The sequence below is a fragment of the Amblyraja radiata genome, chromosome 5 (genome assembly GCF_010909765.2).
Source record: "Amblyraja radiata isolate CabotCenter1 chromosome 5, sAmbRad1.1.pri, whole genome shotgun sequence".
NCBI classification, from domain to species: domain Eukaryota; kingdom Metazoa; phylum Chordata; class Chondrichthyes; order Rajiformes; family Rajidae; genus Amblyraja; species Amblyraja radiata.
Genome location: NC_045960.1, coordinates 77,829,134 through 77,854,604, shown reverse-complemented (window position 1 = coordinate 77,854,604; position 25,471 = coordinate 77,829,134). Strand labels below are relative to the sequence as shown.

Sequence of the window (25,471 nt, the reverse complement as noted above, 5' to 3'; positions counted from 1 at the left end):
CTGCTGCACCTGCATGCCCACTTTCAATGACTGGTGTACCATGACACCCAGGTCTCGCTGCATCTCCCCTTTTCCTAGTCGGCCACCATTTAGATAATAGTCTGCTTTCCCGTTTTTGCCACCAAAATGGATAACCTCACATTTATCCACATTATACTGCATCTGCCAAACATTTGCCCACTCACCCAGCCTATCCAAGTCACCTTGCAGTCTCCTAGCATCCTCCTCACAGCTAACACTGCCCCCCAGCTTAGTGTCATCCGCAAACTTGGAGATATTGCCTTCAATTCCCTCATCCAGATCATTAATGTATATTGTAAATAGCTGGGGTCCCAGCACTGAGCCTTGCGGTACCCCACTAGTCACTGCCTGCCATTGTGAAAAGGACCCGTTTACTCCTACTCTTTGCTTCCTGTTTGCCAGCCAGTTCTCTATCCACATCAATACTGAACCCCCAATGCCGTGTGCTTTAAGTTTGTAAACTAATCTCTTATGTGGGACCTTGTCGAAAGCCTTCTGGAAGTCCAGATACACCACATCCACTGGTTCTCCCCTATCCACGCTACTAGTTACATCCTCGAAAAATTCTATAAGATTCGTCAGACATGATTTACCTTTTGTAAATCCATGCTGACTTTGTCCAATGAGTTCACCACTTTCCAAATGTGCTGCTATCCCATCTTTAATAACTGACTCTAGCAGTTTCCCCACTACCGATGTTAGACTAACTGGTCTGTAATTCCCCGTTTTCTCTCTCCCTCCCTTCTTAAAAAGTGGGGTTACGTTTGCTACCCGCCAATCCTCAGGAACTACTCCAGAATCTAAAGAGTTTTGAAAGATTATTACTAATGCATCCACTATTTCTGGAGCTACTTCCTTAAGTACTCTGGGATGCAGCCTATCTGGCCCTGGGGATTTATCGGCCTTTAATCCATTTAATTTACCCAACACCACTTCCCGGCTAACCTGGATTTCACTCAATTCCTCCAACTTCTTTGACCCGCTGATATTTCCGGCAGAGTATTTATGTCTTCCTTAGTGAAGACGGAACCAAAGTAGTTATTCAATTGGTCCGCCATATCCTTGTTCCCCATGATCAACTCACACGTTTCTGACTGCAAGGGACCTACATTTGTTTTAACTAATCTCTTTCTTTTCACATATCTATAAAAACTTTTGCAGTCAGTTTTTATGTTCCCTGCCAGTTTTCTTTCATAATCTATTTTTCCTTTCCTAATTAAGCCCTTTGTCCTTCTCTGCTGGTCTATGAATTTCTCCCAGTCCTCCGGTATGCTGCTTTTTCTGGCTAATTTGTACGCATCATCCTTCGCTTTGATACTATCCCTGATTTCCCTTGTTATCCACGGATGCACTACCTTCCCTGATTTATTCTTTTGCCAAACTGGGATGAACAATTTTTGTAGTTCATCCATGCAGTCTTTAAATGTCTTCCATTGCATATCCACCGTCAACCCTTTTAGAATTAATTGCCAGTCAATCTTGGCCAATTCACGTCTCATACCCTCAAAGTTACCTTTCTTTAAGTTCAGAACCATTGTTTCTGAATTAACAATGTCACTCTCCATCCTAATGAAGAACTCAACCATATTATGGTCACTCTTGCCCAAGGGGGCACGTACAACAAGACTGCTAACTAACCCTTCCTCATTACTCAATACCCAGTCTAAAATAGCCTGCTCTCTCGTTGGTTCCTCTACATGTTGATTTAGATAACTATCCCGCATACATTCCAAAAAATCCTCTTCCTCAGCACCCCTGCCAATTTGATTCACCCAATCTATATGTAGATTGAAGTCACCCATTATAACGGTTTTGCCTTTGTCGCACGCATTTCTAATTTCCTGTTTGATACCATCTCCAACTTCACTACTACTGTTAGGTGGCCTGTACACAACACCCACCAGCGTTTTCTGCCCCTTAGTGTTTCGCAGCTCTACCCATACCGATTCCACATCCTGCAAACTAATGTCCTTCCTTTCCATTGCGTTAATCTCCTCTCTAATCAGCAAAGCTACCCCACCTCCTTTTCCTTTCTCTCTATCCCTCCTGAATATCCCTGGATGTTCAGCTCCCAGCCTTGGTCACCCTGGAGCCATGTCTCCGTGATCCCAACTATATCATAGTCATTAATAGCTATCTGCACATTCAACTCATCCACCTTATTACGAATGCTCCTTGCATTGAGACACAAAGCCTTCAGGCTTGTTTTTACAACACTCTTACCCCTTATACAATTTTGTTGAAAAGTGGCCCTTTTTGATTTTTGCCCTGGATTTTCCGGCCTGCCACTTTTACTTTTCACCTTGCTACCTATTGCTTCTACCCTCATTTTACACCCCTCTGTCTCTACGCTCACACATTTAAGAAACCCTTTCCCTTTAACTCCATCCTCCACTAGCCCATTCGACACCCCTCCCCCTTATTCAGTTTAAAACCTCCCGTGTAGCAGTGGCAAACCTGCCTGCCAGAATGCTGGTCCCACACCTGTTAAGATGCAATCCGTCCCTTTTGTACAGTTCCCCCTTACCCCAAAACAGATCCCAGTGATCTAAGAATCTAAATCCCTGCCCCGTGCACCAGTTCCTCAGCCACACGTTCAGGTCCCGTATCTCCCTGTTCCTGCTCTCGCCAGCACGAGGAACTGGAAGCAAACCGGAGATAACAACCCTGGAGGTCCTGCTTTTCAGCATTTTTCCGAGCTCTCTAAAGTCACGCTGCAGAATATTCATCCCCTTCTTTCCGACATCGTTTGTGCCGACATGCACTACCACTTCCGGATGTTCACCTTCGCCCTTGAGGATTTTCTGCACTCTGTCCGTGACATCCTGGATCCTGGCACCAGGAAGGCAGCACACCATCCTCGCATCCCGTCTGTTGCTGCAGAAACCCCTGTCCGTACCTCTCACAATGGAGTCTCCTACTACAATGGCGTTGCCTGCCTTAGGCCTTTTTGGTTTTGGCTCAACAGCCCTATTCGCATCACAAGCCAGTCCGCCGCCCAGTGTAAACACCTCTTCTGTCCCGACAGCTTCTAAGTGGGTGAACCTGTTCACAAGAGGTACAACACCCGGGGACGTTGGCATTCCATGCTTCCCTCCCGTTCTCACTGTCTCCCACCTTCTCTCTTCCAGTACCTTAGGTGTAACAATCGTACTGTCGAGGAACGACTCCGTTTCTCGGACGAACCGGAGGTCATCCACTTGCTTCTCCAGTTCCCCAACACGGCCCTTCAGGAGCTCTACCTGGATGCACTTTTCGCATTTGTAGCAGCCAGAGGCACCAGCGGTGTCCTTGACCTCCCACATACTGCAAGCATCACACTGAATCAGCTTGCCTGACATCTCCTTCTTTCGTCTCTCCCTCTGCAGTGTTTTGCGTAGTCTCCTCTCCTCAGCCTCCTCTCCGAAGACTCTCGAGCCAAAGACTCACACTTTTCTCACAGGGCACTTCCCTCACAAGGCCGCTCATTCACTGCCGCTCCCTAAGAGCAGTCTTACTTAAATTGACTGATAAATTGCCTGATTTACCAATTTACAAACCAAATTCCTCAGTTTTCAACTGTTTTCACTTCTCTCCTCCCACTTGGGCTAGAGCCAATCAGTCGTATCTCTTGCTAATCTCCCGATGCTGCTGCTGTTGTTGCTGCTGCTCCCAAAGCTACAGCAGTTCTGAGTCCTCCAGCATCTAGACCACCAGGGGACCTATGCGAGGATTTTGTTTGTTGATTTTAGCTCTGCATTGAACACCATTGTGCTATAGCTACTACGCTCCAAACTTTCTGAGTTGACTGTGCCTGAACCCCTCTGTCGGTGGATCACCAGCTTTCTGACAAACAGGAAGCAGCATGTGAGACGGGAAAGCATATCTTGGACCTGCAAACGCTCAGCATAGGAGCACCGCAAGATGCGTACTCTCCCCTCTCCTCTACTCTCTAGCCACACCAATGACTGCACCTCCACAGACACCTCTGTCAAGCTTCTCAAGTTCGCGGATGACACAACCCTGATTGGACTGATCCAGGATGGGGATCTCTGTACTCGTTTCAGTTTGACGTCTTTCCTATAACATGGTGCCAAGAACTGAACACAATATTCTAAATGCGGTCTCACCAATGTCTTATTCAACTGCAACATGACCTCCCAACTTCTATACTCAATACTCTGACTGATGAAGGCCAAAGTGACAAAATACTTTTTGACCACCTGATATACCTGCGACTCGACCTTCAAGGAACCATGCAACCATCAACCGTTCAACCATCAACCATGAACGTGGATGTTCCTCTGCCCACCTGGCTAATTGATCCAGATCCTGTTGCAATAATTCACAACCATCTGCCCTATTTGCAAAACCACTCACATCTGTATCATCAGCAAACGTGCTAATCTTGCCTTGTTCTGTGACGTTTCACAGAGGGCTGGAGTAACTCAGCGGGTCAGGCCGAGTATAGAAGTTGGGAGGTCATGTTGCAGTTGCATAAGAAGTTGGTGAGGCCGCATTCAGAGTATTGTATTCAGTTCTGGGCACCATGTTATAGGAAAGGTGTCATCAAACTGGAAAGGGTACAGTGATGATTTACGTGGATGTTGCCAGGACTGGAGGGCCAGCGCTATAGGGAGAGGTTGAGTAGGCTGGGACTCTATTTCATGGAGCACAGGAGGATGAGGGATGATCTAATAGAGGTGTATAAAATCATGATTTGAATAGATATGGTTGAGTCTTTTGCCCAGAGTAGGTGAATCGAGGAGCAGAGAACATAAATTTAAGGTGAAGGGAAAAGATTTAATAGGAATCTGAGGGGTATATTTTTCACACAAAGGGTGGTCGGTGTATGGAACAAGCTGCCAGAGTAGGTAGTTGAGGCAGGGACTATCGCAAAATTTAAGATACAGATAGGACAGGTTCAGAGGGATATGGATCAAACGTGGGCAGGTGGGACTAGTGGCGATGGGACATGCTGGGCCGAAGGGCCTGTTTCCACACTGTTTCACTCTATGACTATCTATCTTTCCCACTCAAACCCATTTTCCTGCCATCTCCCCATTACCTCTGACACACGTATTAGTCAAGAATCTATCAATCTCCTCCTGAAAAATGTCCATTGATTTGACCACAGCTGAGTGTGGCAATGAATTCCACAGTTCTCCACCCTCTAAACTAGTCCCATTCACACGCGTTTGGTCCATATCCATCTAAATCTGTCCTATCCATGTACATGTCCAAATGTCTCTTAAACAGTAGGATAGTCCCAGCCTTAACTACCTCCTCTGGCAGTTTGTTCCATACACCCACGACTCTTTGTGTGAAAAAACTACCTCTCAGATTCCTGTTAATGCAAAAATGCTCCAAAATAAGGCTCATAATGCATCAGAGAGCATCTAAACCCCCTGAACTTCCAGGGCCCTTAAGCGGGCCCTGGACCCCGGCATCGAGGGACTTCACACTTCCCGCTCGTGATGTGCACAATGCGCACATTATTTCATATTAAATTTCTTGTAATCCTGTCATGCCACCCCCCTTTTTGAAAAGCTTCGTACGGGCCTGATCTACAAGTGTCAACTCATTGTATGACTGACAGTGAAGGGGTGTGATATGTTAAAGATGTTGTCAAAATCTTGGTTTTCTTGCAGATGCAGAAACCCTGCTGGAGAAATCTGGAGAAGTTGGACAGTGATATACAAGATGACAATGCAACCAAGGATTTTGAGGAGGAAAGAGGTTGGAGTTGAGGGATAACAAGTGCTGCTTCTTTATTATGATAGAAACTGTCCTGCAAATGTGTTTTCAGTAAGTTAGAGAGGAAACGTAATCATGTCCACTGAGAATATTCAGTGATAAAACATTTATTAAAATACGATGGAAGACATAAAAACTTTAAAGTCAAATGAGGGAATCATTACACTTTTCGAACAGAGCTTGCAAATTTAAAGATAGACATTCATAAAATGTTATACAAATCCATATAATGTTATAATCAGTACCTCTAAAGTCATGAAGCTCCCGTCGTGTGCTGCAGTGACTTGAGGTGAAGGTTCAAACCATTCACAAGACTGGCCAAGCAAGTTTTTCAATGTTTTCACAGAGGAAACAGTTAGAGCACCAGAACAGCGAGACAGAATGACTCCATTATCCGACCACCAGTTTACATCGTTGAGGGGATAAAAAGATGATCTATCTAAAAGATGAGATAATGTAAGAAATCAAGAAACAAGAGTCTGCAGATGCTGGAATCTTAAGCAAAACATAAAGTGCTGGAGAAACTCAACAGGCCAGGCAGCAGCTGTGGAGAGAAATGGACAGGCGATGTTTCAGGTTGGGACCCTTGTTCAGCCTGTTGGAATAGAGATGCGAAAGTTAGTTTAAAAAAAAGGTTAGGGAATGGGTTAGGCAAGAACGAGCAAGTGATCGGTGGATTTAGCTGAGGAGGAATGATTCACAGATGGGTGAAGATAGTAACAGTGGAGACAAAACGATATAGATGAGGAACCAGATAAGAAAGAGAAGTGAAATGTGAAACCAGAGGGAAAGATAATGGGTGGAAGAGAACAGGGGATTAGGGGAGGGGGAGAAGGGAGACAAAAAGGAAATCAGGGGACAGAGTAGGGAGGAGTGGGAGATGAGCAGATGGAGCTGAGGAAGGAATTGAGTGACAGGGAAGTGGGAGAAAGGTGTGCACATGGAAAGGTTGGGGTGGGAGGAGGCAGAGAGGGAAATGGGGCAGACGAGAAGAGGGTGGATACCTGACATTAGAATGCAATAATAATGCCATTGATTTCTAGGCTACCCAAGCAAATTACGAGAGGCTGTTCTGACAGTTTGCCTGTGGCCTCATTCTGACAGAGGAGGAGGGAGGGAACAGAAAGGTCAGTACAGGAATGGGAAGAGGAAGTGAAGCGACTAGCCACTGGGATCTCCAGCATGCCTTGGTGGACAGAGCGCAAATGTTTGTCAAGATGGTTGTCTACTCTACACTTGGCTTCACCCAACCCCCCACCCCTTCCCCGCCCCACAGCTGGAGACATAGCACTTGCCATCAGCTTCTCAATTTGCTCACTCAGGAAAGTCAACGTGCCACAACAGCTGCTAGTGTCATTCTACCGTTGCTCCATAGAGAGTGTCCTGACACATGCTATCCTGGTGTGGTATGGCAACAGTTCTGCGGCTGACAAGAAGGCTCTGCAGAGAGTCATCAATACAGCCCAGAAGATCGCCAACACACACATGCCTGCCCTGGACGAGATCGATAGCTCTCATAGCCTGTGGAAGGCATCGCACATACTAAAGGACTCATCTCATCCCGCCCATCACTTGTTTGCCATTCTGACCTCAGGAAAGCGTTACAGGTCCATCAAATTACACACCACAAGATTAAAAGACAGTTTCTACCCCAAGGCCATCACCACTCTGAACTCTGCACTGAACACACAGCCCCCATAGCCAATATTTTGTACTGCCACAATACTTTACTGTGAAATATTGCACATTCTGACCACATTTTTCTTGCCATATTTGTTGTTTCCATTGTCGTTATTATTTATCTGTTACGTTGGAGCTCCGCTTGGGCAATGCGGCTTAAATTTTGTTATATGTATTTACAATGACAATAAAGTGTATTATTATTATTATTGTAGAATTACCCTGATCCTCAGCTTTCACAACATCATCTTCTACATCCAAAACATTATTCTCCAACATTTCTACCATCTTCAACATGATCCACCACCAGTTATATCACTCTAACTTTCTGCGGAGAACTTTCTCTACGTGATCATTTGGTTCGCACATCCTTCCTCGGGTACTTTCCTCTGCAACCACAAGAGATGCAGCACCTGTCACTGCACCACCACTGTCACCTCCATTCAGGGGCCACAACAGCCTTTCCAGGTGAGACAAAAGTTTATTTACACTTCATCCAACCTCATTTATTGCATTTGGTCTCTCAATGTTACCTCCTCAGTGAGACCAAGCATAGACCAGGCAACGCTTGTCCTCACCTCACAAAGACCTGCTGGAATTCATAGTTGCTCGCCTTTTTTTCCCCTTCCAATTCATATAAACATTTTCTGTCCTCTGCCTCGTCCATTTCTGAAGTGAGGCCACACACAAATTGGAAGAAGTGTCTCAATACCATTTTTACAGCCTACTACCCAACGGCATGAACATTGAATTCTCTAATTTGAGGTAAAATTCTCCTTGTGTCTCTTTACCAGCTTTCGTGCCCATGCGGCATCAGTCCAAAGGGTCACAACCCAAATGTCGTCTGTCCATTATCCTGCGCAAATGTTGCTTTACCAGCTGAGTTTCTCCAGCACTTTCCGTTTATATAAAAATCCAATTTTTTCCAAGATAATTAAACAAGATGAGTTTAAATAAATTATTAAATATATAGAAGAATAAGTTTAATCTTAAAAATACCAGGTAGACAAGGTATCCTGTGACCAGAGATATAGGTAGGACTAGCCAAGATGTGCTAGCAATTCTTTATTTTAAAGTTACCCATTTGCGGCCATCTGCTTTTTAAAAATGTATATTTAAATCCAACTGCACCCTAAAGGTTGTTTTATTGAAATCAACCAAATAAAAGAGTACAGGAGTTTCAAATGAAAAGTTTGCATGCTCATGAAATAGAATTGAAATACAAAAGATTTTAAAAAATTGAATAATACATTCAATCTTGCAAAATCCGATGGTTAAACAGAACTAAATTCTCAAAAATGTGAAAGGAAATCACCCATCATTTCAAAATATCTCTTACCTTTCATTTTCCTCCTCTTTTCCACTGATTTTGACCACTCAGGATTAATGGCATCAAAACCATCCTGGGAAAAACATTTGAAAGTAAAATATTTTATTAATATATAAAACAGGATCAGTAAAATGTATACGAGAAGTTTTGCTGTCCCCTTATAACAGTTATAGAAATTGTCCCCATCTTGACTGATGCTCTCGACTGAGAAAAGAGAGTTTTTAAATTATTTTGTAGCATTATATTTAAACTGACTAAAATTTCTCTGAGTTACCATAAAGTGGTCCGAATTAAAATGTCCCAACCGTAGGTAAAGTGTGCGCTGATTAACTAATGTACGTCATCAGTTGGTGTTATATTGCAGAAATAATAGAATCCCAAACACCAACAAAATAATATTCATATACCTCAACATTTTGGCTGTTTTACAACATAAAAATTGTCTTTCCACTGAAAATTAATAGTAAATGTAGTTTGAATAAATTGTCCAGACCTCAGAACAAAACTAATTCACCACCAATAGCAGACAAAGGAATGATGTTGTATACATTTCTTGATCAAGATTGTGTGTCAGAACCCTTCATCAGAATGAATATTAATCATCTTCTGTCTTCATTGGTGTCAAATGCTTTTGGTACACATTTCCAGCACCATCAGCACCTGGGTTTTCATCATAAACTGCACAGATTTTTCAAAGCCGGATGCACTTACAGCTTCAGCGGATTAATCAACCCAGAGGTCAGAGTTCTGCAGCCATCCCAAAGGATTTGTGCAGTCGTGCCTGGACCCAAGCCTGAAATTGTCTGTTACCCTTTTGACCTGTCCTGTTATCAAAGGCCGTTGAAGTATTTTAAACAAAAATAAACCACTTATCCAAGCACCACATTGTCGGCACCCCATTCAAATGAATTGGGATCTGTATCAGCCAGCCCTGGTGAAAAGCTCAAGAGCCTGATACATAGTTCATCCATTCCCTCAACCCTGTACATCAGCAGTCCTCTATGCATGGACATACAATGGCATGTCCAGCAATGGTCTGTTACTTCTTTGTTCCACCCAATAGGTGGGGACATCAAGGAATTATGGAACTGTGTACCAAACCTGCCAATGTTAGGTGGGAGGCAAGATTCAATTGCCTTCTGAGCAATATCGGCCAAGGCTCAGCAAACGCAATGATGGTGACATTCAGATGGCAATGAATAAGCCAAAAGGAATTCAGAAAAGATACACCAGCTGATGTTTTCTATGTAAAAGTAACTTGTTCAATTCAGTTTAATTGATAAGGTTTAAGGAAAAAATATAACCAATTGTTAATTGCCAAGGACAACATGCTCAGTTAGCTCAGAAATGTGTGTGTTTGTGAAATTCATGCATTTGATAAGATATTGGGATCAACTGTCTGGGCAATCAACACAGTTTGTATGCAGATAAAGGAACGGTTTAAGTACCTTAAACAGAATCAGACCAAGGATAAGCCTGCTTTAGGTATATGTACCACAAGTAGGGATCAACGGGTCCCTTTCAGAATGGCAGGCAGTGACTAGTGGGGTACCGCAAGGCTCGGTGCTGGGACCGCAGCTATTTACAATATACATCAATGATTTGGATGAAGGGATTCAAAGTAACATTAGCAAATTTGCAGATGACACAAAGCTGGGTGGCAGTGTGAACTGTGAGGAGGATGCTATGAGAATGCAGGGTGACTTGGACAGGTTGGGGGAGTGGGCAGATGCATGGCAGATTAAGTTTAATGCAGATAAATGTGAGGTTATCCACATTGGTAGCAAAAACAGGAAGGCTGATCACTATCTAAATGGAATCAAGTTGGGAAAAGGGGAAGTACAATGGGATCTGGGGGGTCCTTGTACATCAGTCTATGAAAGTAAGCATGCAGGTACAGCAGGCAGTGAAGAAAGCGAATGGCATGTTGGCCTTTATAACAAGAGGAATCGAATATAGGAGCAAAGAGGTCCTTTTGCAGTTGTACAGAGCCCTAGTGAGACCACACCTGGAGTATTGTGTGCAGTTTTGGTCCCCTAATTTAAAGAAGGACATTCTTGCTATTGAGGGAGTGCAGGGTAGGTTTACAAGGTTAATTCCCGGGATGGCGGGACTGTCATATGCTGAGAGAATGGAGCAGCTGGGCTTGTACACTCTGGAGTGTAGAAGGATGAGAGGCGATCTCATTGAAACATATAAGATTGTTAAGGGCTTGGACACGCTAGAGGCAGGAAACATGTTCCCGATGTTGGGGGAATCCAGAACCAGGGGTACAGTTTAAGAATAAGGAGTAAGCCATTTAGAACGGAGACGAGGAAACACTTTTTCTCACAGAGAGTGGTGAGTCTGTGGAATTCTCTGCATCAGAGGGTGGTGGAGACAGGTTCTCTGGATGCTTTCAAGAGGGAGCTAGATAGGGCTCTTAAAAATAGCGGAGTCAGGGGATATGGGGAGAAAGCAGGAATGGGGTACTAATTGGGGACGATCAGCCATGATCACATTGAATGGTTGATATGACTCGAAGGGCCGAATGGCCTACTCCTGCATCTATTGTCTATACTCACCTCCAATTCATGAATTAAAAACGAGTGTGTGAACAAAATGTAATACGAGTTATGAATGCTTACCAGCCCATTGGCTAGGATACAAAAAGCATGGAGGTGTAAATTTAAAAAAATCAGTACTTTAAACTTCCTGTAAGAGGTTCTGCATACCTCTGCATGCATTCTTTTCACGAGATAATTGTTGAGGCTTGAGACAGTAATATAACAACATGATGTAAACTACAGCAAGGACAATTTTGAGAGCTTAGACTTCAATTACAATCAAGTAATTGTAACTACATTAGTGTCACAATGAAAGATTGCAAATTTCAAAACCCAGCACCATGGCTCAGTTTATTGAAGATGCTGCCTGACAACTTCAGCAACAGGTTCAAACCCAAGCTTTGATGCACATGGAGTATCCATATGCATTGCATGACCATGTGGACTTCATCCAAGTGCTCTTCCCAAATCCCAGACCTGTGGGCTGATCGGTAAGCGGTAACATTTGGAAGAAGCGAGAAAGTTGTGGAGAAAATTGGGAGTGGAATGGGATACCAAGCACAGATGTGATCTCCTTCTCTGTTGTGAAGAAATATGAGCATGTGTTACCCTGTCTGCTTCAAACATTCTTCTCCACAATTTAACTTAGCAGAATGAAAATAACCAATATTTCAATTGCCTGAAAACAAAGCTCTTTTGAAACACAGCTTCAAATACATACAAAAGAGAATTCTAAATTTCTTAACTTAAATATCTTTTCAGACACAAAAGTCCAAATTTCTTTCTCCTTTTGGTTAAAAGCAATACATTATGGAAGTACATGTCTTTTTCATCCATATTAAAAATAAATAACCTGCAATTCCTGTCTCCATTCTTTTTGATGCCTCAAAGAAGGTATTTCCCATGAACTCAGTTGACCAGAGAGATGGATGGCTGCCAGGAGCGTTCCGTCAGGAGATAAACTCATTTTGAAAACACCATCCTGCAAAATAGGATCCAAGAGGCAAAATGTCATTACTCTACCCCACATCAATCCAAAGACTTTCTGTAGAAGTACATTTACCTTTTGCTTTGTATTAGCATGTCCTCAATATTACTGTTAGTTTTACTAAATTGTTAAATATAAAAGCAACCCAGAATTAAATTCTGATGACAACACGAGCAGTCAGTAAGTTGGTTTGAAAAAAATTTGAAGTTATATATGATTTAATTGTGGTCAACAAGACGACCTGCAAAGCTTTATAGTCACGATTAGCAAGCTGCAAATAGAATAAAACAAAGCTTTATCAACATTTAAATTGAATGGAAAAAACAACCAGGCAGTTTGTCAACATCTGCCTTGATACTTAAAGGTAAATAATATTACAGAATGTTCTATTACTTAAGCTATAATCATCTGATCCTTAAAGACCAATCACACTACTAAACATAAAATAAATTGTCATTAATCCGTGAATATACGACTGAAACTGTACAAAAATGGTAATGTTGTCCAATGTTTGTGGTCAACAGTGAATGAAGTGTAGTCCCTGCCCTTTGTAAAAGACAGACTATCGGCTGACTAGATCTCACTGTCTCCATCTCAGGAGACAGAGATCTGGTCCAAATCCACTGACACCCATAGCTATCTAGACTACACTTCTTCCCACCCTGCTTCCTGTAAAGACTCTATCCCCTACTCCCAATTTCTCCCTCTACACCTCAACTGTGCCCAGGATGAGGTGTTCCATACCAGGTCATCGGAGATGTCCTCATTCTTTAGGGAACGGGCGTTCCCCTCTTCCATTATAGATGAAGCTCTCACTTAGGTCTCCCGGATATGTCCGTCGACCCACCCATGCGCCCGCTCACCCTTACAATCAGTTTTGAGTTTGTGTTCAACCATTGTATTGTTCAAGAAATTCAATAAAAGGAAACCATATTTTTAAAAATTGATCTGGTTTGTCAGTCAAGACAAATCTATTTTTTTCTAGATGTAGTGTCATTTCTGTAATCCACATCTTCACTGAGGGAACTATTGTCTTTTCCAAAGTTTAAGTATACATTTTTTTGCTGATATTAGACTGTAATCAAGAAGGCGTCTTTGAAATACCTTTAGTTTGACACATGCCTCTGATATTCCCAGTATTATCAGTTTTGGGTCTGATTCCAGTGGAATTTTCAGTGTTTTAGAGGTAACATTAAAGACCTCCGTCCAAGAATTTTCTATTTGTGTACATAATACCAAAGTATGGGTTAAGGTGGCTTCTGGAGAATGACATTTGTCACAAAGGGGGGGAAACACTGGGGAAAATCTTGCACAATTTGGTCTTTGAGTAATATAGCCTGTGCAGTATTTTAAACTGTATCAGGCAGTGTCTGGCATTTAAAGAGCAATGATGTATGTATTGTCGGCTTTCGTCCCATATATCCTTAGAGATGTGTTAACCCATCTCATCCTCCCATGAACGCCTATAAATCTCAGATGATGGAGTGTCAATGTCTTGGTGGGCATTGTAAATGTGGGATATCAATTTCTCTGTATCTGCGTGTCTATTCAAACATTCATCGAGTATGTCTGGACCTACAGAGGAGCAGTATTGTATATATGTTCTCACGTAATCCCTAACTTGGAGGTATCTGAAAAAGTTATTAGTGTTCAGCTCATATTTCTCCTGCAATTCTTGAAAGGAGGAAAGAGTCCCCTTCTGATAAAGGTCTCCCACAGTATTGATTCCCTGATTCTTCCATTGAACAAAAACCACATCTAGGGTAGAAGGTTTGAAAGAGGGATTATTTGCAAAGGGGAGAAGGAGACATGTTTCTCAGTTTGAGACTGAGTTTCAACTGTTTCCAGATACGGATAGTACTGTGTATTATCGGGTTATGCTCATACGTTGACTTATTCAGAGAAATTGGAGACAGGACAATTGAGCCTATACAGAATGGCAAGCAATCTTCCCTTTCCATTTTTAGCCAGTTTGCCTGTTGGTATGAATCATCCAGCCAGAAAATTATAGTTTAAATATTGGTTGCCCAATAGTAAAAGAGGAAGTTAGGTAAGGCTAGTCCTCCATTCTCTTTGGATTTGCACAAATGTCTTTTGTGTATTCAGTGACTTTTATAGTCCCAGATGAAATTAGTGACAATAGAATCAATTTTTTTTTTTTACTTTTGGGAAAATATCGGTAATGACTGGAATAAGTATGGAAGTTGCGGGAGAAATAGGCAGTGTTTTCCAAAATTGAATATACAAATGGAGTTTAGTAATTAATGATGGGAAATTTGTTTTAAACAAAAGGGAATATTTTCAGGTAACGTTAACTCCGAGGTATTTTCAGTAATGATTCCAAAGGGAAACTGTTGGAGCTGGGTGACGTCTTGATCTTTTATTGGCATAATTTCACTTTTGTTCCAATTGATTCTATAGCCAGAAAGGAACCAAATTTTTCTAGAGTAGTTAATAAATTTGGAATACTAATTTGGGAGTTAGTAGCGTATAGGAGTACCTCATCTGCATATAGGGACATTTTATTAGAAGTATATTTAGTATTGTATCCATATATGCCTGGATGGGACCTGATACTCTCGGCAATTGGTTCTATGGCTAATGCAAATAGCATCGGGGTGAGAGCGCATCCTTGTCTGTTGCCCCAGAATAAATGAAATTTAGGTGAAAGCATTTGGTTTGTTAGTATTCTGGCTGTCGGATTTGTATCTAAAAGTTTCACCCATGAAGTGAAGTTTTCTCCCAATTGGAATTTTTCCAATACTATGAAAAAATAAGACCATTCCACTTGATCGAAAGCCTTTTCGGCATCCAGTGAAATGATTATTAGGTCTTTGTTTGGTATTCTCTGCGAATACATTATATTAAACAGATGTCTCAAATTATAAAATGAGTGTTGTTTAGGTATGAACCGGGTTTGGTCCGGGTGTACTAATTTGCCAATGACTAGGCTAAGTCTACGAGCCAGTCTTAGCTAGAATCTTCTGGTCAGTATTTAAGAGGGCATTGCTCTATAGGATCCCGGCTCTTCAAGATTTTTTATCTTTTTTAGCAATGAACGTAATAATTTATTCTGCAAGAGTCTGCGGTAAGGTCTGTTCCTTGAATGCTTGAGTGTAGAGGCCTCGTAAGCGTGGGGAAATTATATAATTACAATTTTTATAAAAATTGTTATTGAGCTCGTCAGGGCCGGGAGTTTTTCAAATTTTCAGTGATTTAATGGTCTCTGAAATGTCCTTTATTGTTATCTCTGCACCTAGTTCCTCCCGTTCCATCTCACTGAGGGATGGGAGGTTACACTTATCAAGAGAGCTCTTCATCTTCGCTGAGTCGGCTGTTGTTTGTGACGAGTATAGGGCAATAATTGACAGGTGTCAATTAGTTTGCTAACAAATCTAGCAGACTAAAAAAACATGGTGTAGCAAGGAAATAAGGGCAACAGAGGGGTTAAAACAAAGAGGAGAGGACTTCCGGTGGCGCTATGGAGTAGGAGAGACTCGCGCCAGCTAGCTCCGTGAAAAATCCGAAAAAACGGGAGGAAAAGACAGCTCCTACCTGCAGAACCCGGGACCGATTGTTTTGAACTAAGCCCGTGACGTCATCAGGCGCGCGACACCGGCAGTATGTCGACTCAACATACTCCCCCCCACAAGGCAAAAAACGGCAAGACTAAAGAGGTAGGCCCAACTGAAGCCTCGGCCTCAGGTTTAACAGCATCCCGAGAAGACATCTCAAAGAAGAAGAAAAAGACTGAGATGGAAGAATTAAAAACGTTCCTTAAGGAGGAACTTAAAAATCTTAGACAGGACTTTAAAGAGGATCTAGCATCTTTTAAAAAAGAAATGAAAGACCAAATTAAAGAAGAAGTTACAGAGATGGTACACGAAGTCCTTGAAGACTGGAAATTAGATATGGAAAGAGATATGACCCAAAATGTTGAAGAAGTAAATGAAAAACTGAATAAGATGGAATCCAGATTTGACTCTAAACTTGAACCTATTCTCCTGACATTAGACCAACACTACAAGATTGTAAAAGAACTTGAGGAACTTGCTGAGACAAGCACCGCAACTACAAAAAAACTCATCACTGAGAACCAACGCCTATCAAAGTTATTGTATCAAATAACTGAAAAATGTACAGACTTGGAGGGACGACAGAGGCGTCAGAATTTAAGAATCGTGGGCATCCAGGAAGGCAGAGAGGGGACTCGTGACCCCCGTGAATTTGCTGCAGAAGTACTGAAAACAATTTTGAACCTGGATCAGGCGCCATTACTTGCCCGAGCGCACAGAGTGGGTCGCCCAAAGGTGGGCGACCGACCAAGAATAATGATAGTAAAGGTCCAATATGACCATGTATTGGATGACATGATGAGGAAAATTGGTAAAAGCAGAAATCTTGTATATGAAGGAGACAAGATTAGCGTATTCAGAGATTACCCCGTGGAAGTTGCTAAGAAAAGAGCGTTGTTCACAGAAACAAAAAGAATACTGAAGAACATAAAGAATCTGAGATATGGACTGTTATACCCCGCAACACTGAGAGTCAGTTACGAGAAGAAGGAATACTTCTTCATCAAGCACACGGAAGCATTTGAATTTGCCAAGAACGTCGAGGACAAGATCGAAGATTGAAAAATATTCAACTCTTAACACCTATCTCGCAGAGAAGATATGGAACTCTAAACTTTAAACTATTATATTTAAGAGTTGCCTAAAATTCGCAATAAGAATTGGGTATATTTCCTACAACGGATATATATAAAACTAACATTCTAGTACTAACCTCTAACCTCTAACAACTATTAATAATCAAGAATATTAACTAACACTAACTAATGATAACAAGATTATTTAGATTATTTAAGAATTAATTAAAAGTATGAAATATAAGTAAAGTATGATTCAGGTATTTTATAATGAGAAATGTCTGATGGCCCTTGCCCTGATGTTTTCGTTTTTGATTATTCTTTGATAAATGTTTAGATTATACAAAACTAATATCTCAATTTGAGACTATTAATTATACCATTAATGGAATATAATCAATATTTCTTTCCCCCCCACAAATTGTATGCATCGAATTGGAAACTTTCCTTTTAAGGAAAGCACGGAGCTAGTATTTTTATAAACCAAAAGCTACGGAAGTCCATAGATGCTTAGCCACATTAGGGTGGCTATCACTAACTGCACTAATTGTAGTTGTAGTTGCTTTTCTTTCTTACTTTCCACACTTTACTAACCCTATTAGCTATCACCTTTTTTATCTTATATCACATTATATTTTGTATATGGAATGGAATTGCATATTTTATTTAAGGAGATACGTTCGGATGGAAAACAGACGTGACCTAAAATTCATCTACCTGAAGTTCAAGTATAAGGTAGGGCTGAGTGTGCTGAATCATCTGCTCTACCACTTAATCACAAGATGCAAGACATGAATATAAAAATTGGGGGTGAGGGAATTAAATTCTGTAGTTGGAATGTTAAGGGAATTAATGAACCTATCAAGAGAGGCAAAGTGTTAGCACATTTAAAATCATTGAAAACAGATATAATATTTCTCCAGGAGACACATCTTAAAAAGGAAGCACAACATAGACTGAAAGCAAAATGGATTGCTAAAGCGTACCATTCTTCATTCTCACATAAATCAAGAGGTGTGGCAATATTAATTCGTAAAGGTATACCCTTTAAACATATATCAACGATAGAAGACATTGAAGGCAGATATATTATAATAATAGGGGAGTTATACTTAAAAAAGGTGACTCTCCTCAATGTGTATGGACCAAATTTTGATAGCCCTCTGTTTTTTAAGAGAATTCTTAACAATATCCCGGAAGGTACACAACAAAACTTAATAATTGGTGGAGATTTAAATTGTACATTGGATGCTTGTTTGGACAGATCATCAACTCAAAGAAAACTAAAATCTCGATCAAGTGAATTTTTAAATTCATACATTAATACCCCTAATATTAAGGACGTCTGGAGAATTGAAAATCCATCGGGCCGAGAATATTCATTTTACTCACCAGTACATAAAACTTACTCAAGGATAGACTATTTTTGGTAGATTCAAAACTTATCCCATTCACCTATAACTCACAATATCACAACATCATAATCTCAGACCATGCCCCATAACATTTATGATCAAAGTAAACGGAATGGCAGAGACACAGTCACAATGGAGATTTAATCCCCAAATCTTAAAAGATAAGTCATGTAATGAATATCTAGTAAAACAGATTAAAATGTTTTTTGAGGCTAACGATAGCCCTGAAATCTCTGCCTCGCTTCTTTGGGAAACATTTAAAGCATTTGTACGAGGAGCATTAATTTCTTCCCAATCATTTTTTAATAAAGAGAATAGGGCCAAACAAAAGAAACTGGAAATGGAAATAAAGCAATTAGACACAGAAAATGCAGCAGCACCATCCACGATAAAACACAATAAAATTGCAGTATTGAAATATAAATTAAACAAGATTTATTCAGACCAAGTTATAAAACTTTATCAACATACAAAACAATTAAATTTTGAATTTGGTGACAAACCACAAAAACTATTAGCGCGTCAACTTCGCAAATTGGACGGGGAAAAAACAATATACAAAATTAGAACAGATAAGGGAGAAACATTAACATTGCCTAAAGATATTAATGATAGATTTCTACAATACTATCAAAAATTGTATTCATCTAAAATAACAGAACAATCAACGGGAATGGAAACATTTTTACAGAATTGTAAGTTTACGGGTCTAGATCAGAAAGAGAGAGAATTGCTAGGGGCTGAAATTACGATAAAAGACATTGAAGAATCAATAAAGTCCTTAAAAAATGGAAAGTCGGCAGGACCCGATGGACTAAATTCGGAATTTTATAAAAAATTTTATGACTTGCTTTCCCCACGCCTACAGACAATGTACAAATATGCTTATACTCAACAGAAACTCCCAGAAACTCTAAATGAATCAACAATCATACTTATACCAAAAACGGACAAGGATCTTGAAGACCCAGGTTCATACAGAGCTATAGCCCTCTTAAATACTGATCAGAAAATATTAACTAAGATTCTATCTAATAGATTGAGCTTAGTGATCAGTAAATTAATACATCCTGACCAAACAGGGTTTATCCCCAAACGGTATTCATTTTTTAATCTGAGAAGATTATTTAATATTATATACTCCAATAGAATCCCCAACGCAGAGCTAGCAATTATCTCGTTAGATGCTGAAAAAGCATTTGACCAGGTAGAATGGCCATATTTATTTTCGGTGATGGAAAAATTTCAACTAGGAGAGAAGTACTGTACATGGGTTAAATTGTTATATTCTAACCCAACAGCTAGAATATTAACAAACAAAATGTTATCAACTAAATTTAATCTCTCTAGAGGCTGTAGACAAGGATGTTCACTATCCCCACTATTATTTGCTCTTGCAATTGAACCCCTAGCAGAAAGCGTTAGAAACCATCCAGGAATATTTGGATACAATACTAGAGACACAAGGAATAAAATCTCCTTATATGCAGATGATATACTAATATATATTACAAAATTAGAAACTAGTATTCCAAACCTATTAAATCTAATAACTCAATTTGGTCAGTTTTCGGGATATAGAATCAATTGGAATAAAAGCGAAATCATGCCAATAACAAAATTTAATTTACATACAATACAACAATCCCCTTTTAAAATAGTTAAAGATAAATTTAAATACTTAGGAATCTGGGTAACTAAGACATATACCTCTTTATTTAAACTAAATTTCCCACCCTTACTGAATAAACTACATAAGAATATTCAATACTGGAAAACACTCCCCATTTCAATGCTTGGGAGAATTAATGCTATAAAAATGATTTTTTTACCGCAACTACTGTACCTACTTCAATTAATTCCGATATATATCCCAAAAACTTTTTTCAAAAAAGTCGACTCCATTGTTACAAGTTTTGTCTGGGATTATAAGAATCATAGAATAAGTAAAAAACACTTATGTAAATCAAAGATAAATGGAGGTCTGGCTTTGCCAAATTTCTTATTTTATTTTTGGGCAGTCCATATTAAAAACATGAATTTTTGGCTGGAAGAAATGGACCAACAACCAGATTGGCTAATGATGGAAAAGGAAGACTGTCTACCTTTTGAAATTGGACCGATCATATTTGCCCCCACAAAACAGCACAAAAAAACCTATAAAGAAAACCCCATAATACATAGTGGAATACGAATTTGGAAACAAATAAAAAAAGATTTAAAATTGAATAATATACCACTCTGCCTTCCCATTGTAAATAATCCTTTGTTCAAATCATCCTTTATGGACAAAGGTTTCACACAATGGAAAAATCATGGAATCAAAAATATAGGACATCTTTATGGGAAAGGTACTTTTCTCTCATTTCAAGAGTTACAACTGAATTATGGACTGCACTCAAATAATTTTTTCAGATATCTACAAATTAGAGATTATGTTAAATCTAATACACAAGTTTACAAGAATAGGGAATCAGAAATTCTTGATGAGTGTCTGAACAAGCATCCTAATACTGAAAAACTAATAGCTTATATTTATAACACCCTACTAAATAACGAGGTACCACCGACCGAACTACATAGATACAAATGGGAAATTGAAATAGGTCATCCTATCACGAAAGATATGTGGGACGAAAGTTTACAACAAATACATCAATGTTCATTAAATGCCAGACATATTTTAATACAATTCAAGGTCTTACATAGACTACACTTCTCTAAAATAAAACTAAATAGAATTTTCCCACAAATCTCTCCTATTTGTGATAAATGTCTACATTTAGAGGCTAATTTAACACATACTTTTGCAAACTGTATAAAACTTAAACATTTCTGGACAGATATTTTTGAAATAACTTCAAAAGTTATTAATACAAAATTGGACCCAGACACAAAATTAATAATACTTGGAATATCAGAACAAAGCTTAACACTCACAACAAACCAAAGAAACTTCCTCAATTACAGTATAATAACCGGAAAAAAATTAATATTAAAATTTTGGAAAGGCCCTACAACCCCCACAATCAAAATGTGGATTACGGAAATGTCGGAGACCCTATACTTAGAAAGAATTAGATTAGATTAGATTAGATTAGATTCGTTTTATTGTCATTCAGACCTTTCGGTCTGAACGAAATTTTGTTTCCCTGCAGTCATACATATAATTTTTAAAAATGGCAAAAACACACAATCAACACAAATTTAACATCCACCACAGTGAGTTCACCAAACACCTCCTCACTGTGGTGGAAGGCAAAATCTTAAAGTCTCTGTCTCTTCCCTCTTTGTTCTCCCTCTGCGCCGAGGCGACGGTTCAAACTCCGCGGGTGGTTGCTGCCTCCGCCGCAACTCCAGGGCCGAGTCGGGTCTCCGCCGCTGCTGCTGCTGCTGCCGCCACCGCAGCTTCTGTGCCGAGCCGGGTCTCCGCTGCTGCTGCTGCTGCCGCTAGAGCTTCGGGGCCGAGTCAGGTCTCCGCTGCTGCTGCTGCCGCCACCGCAGCTTCTGTGCCGAGCCGGGTCTCCGCTGCTGCTGCTGCCGCCGCCACAGCCTCGGGGCCGAGTCAGGTCTCCGCTGCTGCTGCTGTTGCTGCTACAGCTCCAGGGCTGAGCCGGGTCTCCGCTGCCGCTGCTGTTGCTGCTACAGCCCCAGGGCCGAGCCGGGTCTCCGCTGCCGCTGCTGCCGCCGCCACAGTTTCGGGGCCGAGTCAGGTCTCCGCTGCTGCCGCCGCCGCTGCTACAGCTTCGGTGACGAGTCCGGTCTCCGCTGCTGCCGCCGCCGCCGCCACAGTTTCGGGGCCGAGTCCGGTCTCCGCTGCTGCCGCCGCCGCCGCCACAGTTTCGGGGCCGAGTCAGGTCTCCGCTGCCGCCGCTGCTGCTGCTACAGCTCCGATGTCGCCAGCTCCGCCATTAGGCCTCGGCGCAGACGGAGACGGGGAATACGACCGAAGAAAAAGTCGCATCCCCCGAAGGAAGAGACCAAAACATGTTTCTCCCACCCCACCCACACACATACACAACTTAATAAAACAAAATTAACTAAAACATGACAATGAACAAAACGAAAGAAAAAAACAGACGGACTGCAGGTGGGCCATTTTTATACTTGTCTTAATGGACAAACAAGATCTTTTCCATAAAATTTGGGCTCCATTCATTAACTATCTGAAGGGATAGACTGGCACAGCTCGAGGACCCAGCTGAAACTTGAACTCAGGAACAGATGAAAAACTATACTCTATACTTTATAACCTACGAACCTATCTCCATTGATGTATCACAGGTAACCCATTCCACCTTCCTTGTTTTTCTGTTGTGTTTTTTTTTTTGTTTTTTTTTTTTGCTTCCTCTTTTATTTGTAACTTTCTACCCTCTCTTTTTCTCGCTTTCTATAAAAAATAAAAATACTAGAAGCAGAAGTAATTGATAATGGAAAATTTTAATAATGTATGACTGATGTATATGAAAAGTTTTTTTTCTACTATAATATGTAATTACATTGTATAATATGTCTACTTCTAATAAATAAATTAAAAAAAAAAAAAAAAAACAAAGAGGAGAGAGGTTCAATAGAATGAAATGAATGTATGCGTGTGCGTGCACAGACATACACAGCTTTTATAGATCAATAGAGAAAAGAAATGAAGAAGATGGTTGGAGTGTAAAAGAAAAAAGGAGATAGCCCGATGCCGGGGAAAGAGTAGGGGGAGGAATAAAAAGAGAATTGTGCAAGAGAAGGCATTTACCTTTATATTATCACAGATTTTTATGTAATAATAGAATGATCTAATGGTCTAGTAAAATAGCATTCATTGTTTTGTAATTTTTTCTAATTGAAAACCAAAAACAACTGAAGTTCCCTTGACCCAGCAGCCTAAACAACCACATTTTCCATACAATCTTACCAGCTTTGGTTGCCGTCGCCAGAAGGGTCGAACATTAAGCATCCGTAATAAAGATCTTTGACACTGCCAGCAAAGCACAAGATGCATGTTAGTTGAAAGTATAAATATGATTTTTATGATATAGACATTTTGAGAACATTTTTATTTCTGCAATAGTTGATTTAAGCGTAATCATATGATCATAACATGCAGGAGCAGAATTAGGCCATTCCGCCCATTGAGTTTGCTCTGGTAACAGTGTTTGTAATAATGTGTTTGTCTACATCCATGCATGGAGGCACGCGAGGCGAGGAAGCTCATGTTATACATGTCCTACACTTATGTTTCATTTACACTGAATAATCCTAGGCCAGGCCCGAGGGGAAAATAAATGCACTAATACATGCAACTCCCCTCATGATGCTAAACATTTCTATGAACTGAAGGGGTCTGATATGGAAATGTTTTCATCCAGAAGTTATTACTGAGAGGATGGCCAGATTAGCGTCATATTTCTATTTTTATTACCTAGATGACTTAATTGGTATAGTTATGAAGCACTTATTTGACCTTCACAATACTGCCTTTTTATGAACAGTGGATCCCCAGCAAGGTACCTTTTTAGTACTGGGCGGCAGCACAGTGGAGCAGCTGGTAGAGCTGCTGACTAACAGCTCCAGAAACCTGGAGTCAATCCCGACAATGGGCCCCGTCTGACTAGAGTTTTCAGATTGTCTGCCTACTCTACGGCTTTTTCTATGGATGCTCCGGTTTCCTCCCACATCCCAAAGATGTGTGGGCTGGTTGGTTAATTCTTCACTATAAATAGTCCCTCATGTATAGACAAGTGGTAGAATCTGGGGGTGGAGGGATTTGATTAAAATGGCGGGAGAATAAAATGGGATTAACGTAGGATTAGTGCAAATAATGGTCAGCATGGACTCAGTGGGCAGAAAGACCCGTTTCCATGCTTTATCACTCTAACTAAAGTGAATATTACAGAGGAGCAAGTTAAACTGAACAATGTCCTATATCTTACTGCATATATGAAAACCATGGAAGTTGGTGAGGAATGATGGCTTTGCTGTATTAGTAATACTGTTTACTGTAGTAAATAATAGTCTGTAATAATACTGATTACTTTCAAGTGCAAAGAAAAATTTTAAATGGGATTTGAAATTCTTGGGACAGATTAGGTACTACATAATTTCAAAACCATTTTTTGAAGAACAGTCAATTATATTCAATAGGTCTTAATTACAACAGATAGCCCATTAAATTCACAATTAGTTAACTTCAATGTTCTCTAAATTCTGATATGAAGTTCAAACACTAGTTTCACATACAATTATTAATCAAACAAAAACTGATTATGCAAAAAATTATCACTAACAGAAATTAACAGAAATTTTTTTTTCCTACTTACAGCACCAACATCATCCTCGCAGTTGGTGACCTGTTTGTAATATGGTGCAGCAGAAAGAACACGCCAAGATGTTATTCCATAGCTCGTGGCTTTTGAAACTTTTTCTTCTTTGATTTCATAGCCTCCAACCAGCAGCAGCCTTTAATAATATAAATTATGCACTGAATAGAGTTTAAGATCATTTCATGTAAGTGGAAGATGAAAACGTTAAATCCCGCTATTTATTATTTTGCTATTCATTCATTATTGCATTTCAAATAAGTAAAATATTGTGTCTCTTTCAGATCTATAGTAAATTAGTAATGGATTTATAATAATCATTTTGAATTATTTGGTTGTATTGCACAGGTACTTTTTCTCCCCTATGTTAAACCCACAGAGGAAAAATAAACTAATATTTTATTGCTCTTTGGAGTTTTGTTAAAATTCAATCAACTGGATTTCAAGATTTTGCAAGAGTACAAATTTCATGTCTTTGGAACAATTTGATTCAAAGACCTTCTACTACCTCCACTCCCACTCCTCCCCGGATATCTTTCAAATTGCAGTTGCAATAGTTGAGTGCAAGACAGTGCAACCTTGATGCTTCGACTTCCAAACACTGTATCATATTCATGAGCCCCAGTTTATAACTATTTAAATTGTGGTGTAAAATTCAAATATATCAAAAATAAAATTGCCCTGCACCACAAATAATGTAAATTGTGAACAGGTCTGTTCAGCACATGTACTTAAGAAAGGAACAGGAAAATTAAATATTCCCACGTAAGGGCTAAAGGAATTACTGTTGGGG

At 40.2% G+C, this 25,471-nt stretch overlaps 1 protein-coding gene across 1 annotated transcript in view; it reads right to left on the bottom strand.

Annotated features, from left to right (window-relative positions):
* nbas (NBAS subunit of NRZ tethering complex) overlaps positions 1-25,471 on the bottom strand; it is a 267,026-nt gene that overhangs the window by 221,646 nt on the left and 19,909 nt on the right. Inside the window, exons 10-14 of the mRNA XM_033021570.1 lie at positions 24,679-24,817; positions 23,274-23,336; positions 12,167-12,295; positions 8,777-8,840; positions 6,003-6,196 (exon numbers count right to left, since the gene is read on the bottom strand). Coding sequence (XP_032877461.1) covers positions 6,003-6,196; positions 8,777-8,840; positions 12,167-12,295; positions 23,274-23,336; positions 24,679-24,817 — 589 coding nt within the window. The remainder of the gene's footprint in view (positions 1-6,002; positions 6,197-8,776; positions 8,841-12,166; positions 12,296-23,273; positions 23,337-24,678; positions 24,818-25,471) is intronic.